Consider the following 5,551-nt stretch of genomic DNA (forward strand, 5'->3'; position numbering starts at 1 on the left):
AGCCAATAATTCTTTCTTCAATCGACGGTTGTAAAACTGACCGATTTCCCACTTTCCTTTCTATTTTAGTACACGCTCCAAGATTCAGAGCGATGCAAATTAGAATTAAAGGTTGCGTGAAATCGCCGTTTCACAATCGGTGAGTGAATACATTGAGGTTGATAGATGCGAATCAACAAGGAGGTTGATAGATGCGAATTAACAAGGAGGTTAAGCGCCAGCCGTTGCGAACGCAATCAGCTTCTCATACTTTAGTTTTATATAGTCTTTGTTTTGAGATCAATGTGGGCAAATACTGACCATTTTGATTAAATTTGAAATAAGTTTAAAACAACTGATACTTCAGGGTATTTTGGCATGTATTTAAAAACATTTATTCTTATTAAATAAATATGTTTAAACTCCTGTAACTTTTAATTAAAGTTTTAATGATGAAAAAAGTTAATTTATATGGTCATGACAATTATGGTGGTTTATTACGTAGGCATTTTATTTTCTTTGTTTCTAGCTACAGCAAGAAAAATAAAAAAACGGTAGAATTTTATATATAGCTAAGAAGATCTACGTGAAATAAAATGAAAGTATACGAATATTATAAATGGGATATTTACACAACATTGAGTCTCGGTATTTCAATGTACTCAAAATTTTGTTTTCAAAATTTTACCGATAATTGAGTTTGGTTTCGCACTCATATTTAATATTTGGCCAAAATCACCTTTTCAACTCTTTTTTAACAAGATCCCATGCCCTTGATAGTGTCGCCAGAGCTACTTCGGATTGCCAACTGCGCTTGAAATTATCTCGTGCTAAGACTGCAATATTATAATTCTATTTGCTTATAATTAATTTAATAATTCACTGTCTTACCGACTACATGTGAAATTTCATGTGGAAAAATTTGAATGTGTCAAAAATTGTTACGGACATAATTAGCCGTGAAATCATTACTTCAAAACAACATCAAAGTACGTTGCGTGTTTGCACGCAACATTTTCATCGGGTGACGCGTGGGCCAGACTGGCTTTAGCGCGTGCCCCTACGATTGTATTTTGGCTAAAGACCATTTATTTAGCCCCCTACCCTCTCCTCCCTGACATCTTTCGATTGAGACCCACCGCAAACGGCACCCAATTCGGGTAAATGATGTCGCCTTCGCTTCAACCGAGACAAATCATTCCATTTTAGGCCATTGGGAAAAATAGGGATGACAGCGACTGATCGAGCCAGCTTGAAAATATGCCAAACGAATCTGGAAGTATTAGCGGCGAATTTAAAAATCGACCGATCTTTTCAAAAGTATTTCTTGACAATGACAAATTAAGCGTAAATTCTGGGAGAGGATTCAAACTGGTCTCACTCGTTCATATCGATAGAAAATTCTCAGAAAATAGGCGAAATATAAAAGTTGAGAGCCAGTTTTCTAAGACGTTCTGTCTTTAGAAAATTTAAAATTTAAAGATGAATTATTTTAAAATGATTCCAAAAAGACAAATTAATAGTTAAAGGTGGAAGCGTCAGTTATAATACGGAAAAGCGCGTTCAGTGAGTTTAGCAAGATAATATTTACTTTTGGAAATCAAATTGAAGCCATAACTATAAGCAGACATGAAATATTTTGCATCCTCTAAATAAAAGCCTAATTTAATTCAATACCAAATATCTTTTTAATTTTCCTAAGATGATCTTTTCCTATAAGTTGTGAAACATCTGTACGACAATCTGTTATTCAACTTAATATGTTCGATTACAACACCATGATTTTGACACGTTTTAACAGACCGATTACTATCATACTTTTAGTCAGATGATACTCAGACTACGACAAGTGCAGTGGCGGCGCTAGGGGGTAGGCCAGGTAGGCCACTGCCTACCTTAAAATTTTGAGGGGGCCCCAAAATCACCCTATAAGGGGCCCCAAAATCATCCTATAAGGGGCCCAAATTGATCTATAAACGGCATCAAAATTCTCGCAAGAGAAATTTTTGCAGTTCTGTTTTATTGTTGTTTAGCCTTTTTTTGTTCGTCATGCACCCCTTTACACTTAAAACATTGATCAATTTTATAATAACCGCTGCATGCTTCTTCTCAGGCACGTGGCTCAGGCAAGCAGACACGCACATTAGTAACGGTACACTTTCCACACACTCGTATATCATAGCATGTTATGATTTGGTATCTATTAATAAAGAAGTAAAATAATTTTAAGCTTTTTGCTTGAATTATTAATAATAAGCTCGAGAAGCGAAGGCTTCCGATTATTATACGCAATATTTTGAGATAAATTGAAACAATGGGGTAAAATGGGTATGTGACGATTAAAATAAACGCGGTAAACAAAACTAAAGCCGAATACTTGTGTGTTGCCTTAATATAATTATTTTATAAGTTTCGTCAATAATGTATTTATTTATACTCAGGGTATAAATAAATACATTCTTGGTTTCGTATAGAAAAAATATAAATTTTTTTGGCATTTATATTAGTTAAAAAAGTCTAAGTTTAGAAATAAGAATTGGAGTTTATTCTGAACTTTTTTTATATTTTAAGTACAGATTTAGACTAAATGTCAGTTTGAAACTGAAAAATTATCAAAAATTAAATACGAGAGCAAACTATCAAAAATTAAATATGAGTGCAAACTGTGGAAAACATTTATCAGGGGCCCTGAAACGACGAAAGAGAAAAATTCAGCAAAATTTTGAAGATAGCCAAAGGGAACAATTTAGGAAATATTTCCAGTCATCGACAATTCAGGCAGAGGTTTTTGATGTAGATCAGCAGTCGGAAAGTTATATGGAAGACGGAAAATCAATACACATCGAGGCGGATCTTACAAAGACTTTAAAACCAGATAGTGATTTAAATGATTCAAATGACTTCGAAAATAGTCTTCAAACCAAAATTGTTCCTATAACCTCTAAGTCTACTAATGAAAATACAGAGAATACGTCGCAATTGAGAAATGCTACCTTGCCGAAGTCAACGATAGTATCAGATATTAGCTTGGACAAAGATAGTGTTCCTGCGCAACCGAAATTAGACTCATTCCCAAAATCAAAGATTGGTGGGCGTAATCGAAGTTTTAGCGTTTGTTGGTACCAAAAATATCAAATGATTGAGTATTCAGTATTAAGTGACAAAGTATTCTGTTTCTGTTGCCGGCATTTTTCGGGATCAAAAGCGGGTGTGTATACACGTGGTTATTCGGATTGGAAAAATGCGGGCACAAATTTCGCCAAGCATTTTGATTCGGAAACATCTAGTCACCAAATAGCTTTTGGAAAGTACCTTACTTATCTTCAATCTAAAACGCATGGGTCAATCGCAACATTGGTTAACGAAACCCAACGAAACAATATCGTTCGAAACAGAGACGTGTTAGCAGCACATGTTGAAGTTGTGCTAGTTTGTGCTCAGCAAGACATTGCGTTAAGGGGTCATAGGGAAACCGACGATTCAAATGATTCGACTAATAGAGGAAACTTTCTAGAAATTTTAGATTTGGTGAAAAAATTCAGTCCAGATTTAAAAAAGAAAATGGACAGCATGCCGAATAATGCTAAATATATTCATAAGAGCGTACAAAATGAACTTATTGAAATAAGTGGCAATATGGTTCAAAGGATGATAGTTGACGAGATAAATAGCTCAGGGGGGTATTATTCCGTGATAGCGGACGAATCCAGAGATAAAGGAGGTATAGAACAATTAAGTGTGTGCTTAAGGTACACTTTTAAAAGCTTAGTTAAGGAAACGTTTTTAGGATTTATAGATCTTCATAAGTTTAATGCCGAATCAATTACAACAGCCATCGTTAAGATGTTAACAAACAGTGGACTAACATTAAGAAAATGCGTTGGTCAAAGCTATGATGGTGCAAGTGTTATGTCTGGGGACATAGGGGGAGTACGAGCACGCCTTGAAGACGATGTTGGTGGACCATGTCCATACGTACATTGTTATGCTCATAGGCTTAATTTGGTATTAATGGATTGTTGTTCGGGTATTTCTAAAGTTAGGGAGTTACTTGGATTACTGCAAGCGATTTACAACTTCCAGTGTAACTCCACACTTAGAAGTGAATATTTTATAAATTCTCAGATAGAACTTGGATTTAAAGTAATTTTGAAAATTCCACAGAGCTGCCACACCAGGTGGTCAAGTAAAAAAAAGGGAATTAGTTATTTTAGGAGTAGATTAGATTCCGTTATATTAGCCCTTGAAAATATCGTCGAGAATGGTAAACCAGAAGAGACCGCGGAATGCAAGGGTTATATAACTCAGTTAACTGATTTTAACAATTTGGTTATGCTAGTTATTTTAGATGAATTACTTGCAAAAACCAATAGCTTATCAGAATATTTGCAGAATTCAAAATTAGGGTACTCAAGAGCAGTAGATTTATGCGAAGCCACTATTTCGGAACTAAACAATATGAGAAATCAGAACATCTTTGATAAAATTTGGAACGATTCGGCTAAATTAAGCGAAAACTTATCTATAACAATACCAGATTATAACAGGCACATTGAAATAAAAAAACGTAAAAGGTTAGCTAACAGAAAACACAATGATTCTGTAATATATAGTACTACTGGTGATCGAAGCAGTGACGATTTAACTATTGGTCAGTGTTTAAAAAGGTGTTTTTTTGAAATAATAGATAAATTCGTTTGTGAAATGAGCAAAAGGCTAACTAGTAATAAGTCTTTGTATAATTCACTAAAAGCCTCAGACCCTCAAAACAGCGATCATTTTCTAAATGAGGAAGAAGTAATTTCCATTTGCGATTCATATTCTCGATTTCAGTTTAATATTCAAGCATTAAAATGCCAAATTCCGGTAGCCAAAAATATTATAAAATCTAAGAATATAAATTCATTGGAAGATTGTCTTAATCTTCTTTTAGAAATGCAGGATGGATTTCCTGATTTAATTAAATTTTTCACTGTAATATCGTGTATACCAGTTTCGAGTGCAACTTGTGAACGCACTTTTAGCGCATTAAATAGAATAAAATGCTTCACCCGTACAACTATGGCAGAAAATCGATTATCTAATCTCAGTATACTCTCAATAAATCGGGACTATTGCAAAATACTCAGAGAAAACCCTATGCTGGTAGTAGACGAATTTGCAAAAAGGGGCAATAGGCGAATCTCATTAATATAATTTATTATATTAGATAAAATGTAAAAGTGATATTTGTTCCAGACACCAAGTACAATAAAAGTTTTTAATCGTAATTTTGTTATTGATGCATTTCGTTGAAAAAAATTGGTTGGGGGGGAGTCCCGGGTCGGGGGCCCATTTATTTGCTTTGCCTACCCTCGCGAAAATTCCTAGCGCCGCCACTGGACAAGTGATTAGCCTATCTATTGATACTATTGTCAACCCTAAGGGCTTGGATTACAACTTTTATGGCCACTTAACACCATGATTTATACCAAAATAGACAGGTTAAGTAACCGCTCAAACACGTGTAGTGGAAACTTGTAATTCTGTATATTGGTTTCTTACAGTTATCCAAACGAAATAGTTTGACACC

At 34.6% G+C, this 5,551-nt stretch overlaps 1 protein-coding gene across 1 annotated transcript; it reads left to right on the forward strand.

Annotated features, from left to right (window-relative positions):
• The first annotated feature begins 2,631 nt into the window (after window positions 1-2,631).
• On the forward strand, window positions 2,632-5,175 carry LOC149949039 (zinc finger MYM-type protein 1-like). The gene has a single exon (XM_090171219.1). It carries the CDS (start codon window positions 2,632-2,634, stop codon window positions 5,173-5,175), a length of 2,544 nt encoding a protein of 847 aa, XP_090027345.1.
• The last annotated feature ends 376 nt before the right edge of the window (window positions 5,176-5,551 follow it).

Source organism: Leiobunum rupestre, chromosome 4 (genome assembly GCF_980474605.1).
Source record: "Leiobunum rupestre chromosome 4, qqLeiRupe1.1.hap1, whole genome shotgun sequence".
NCBI classification, from domain to species: domain Eukaryota; kingdom Metazoa; phylum Arthropoda; class Arachnida; order Opiliones; family Sclerosomatidae; genus Leiobunum; species Leiobunum rupestre.

What these genes read in the sequence shown, in the direction of transcription:
- LOC149949039 (XM_090171219.1), top strand. Translation starts at nt 2,632, where the DNA reads ATGAGTGCAAACTGTGGAAAACATTTATCAGGGGCCCTGAAACGACGA.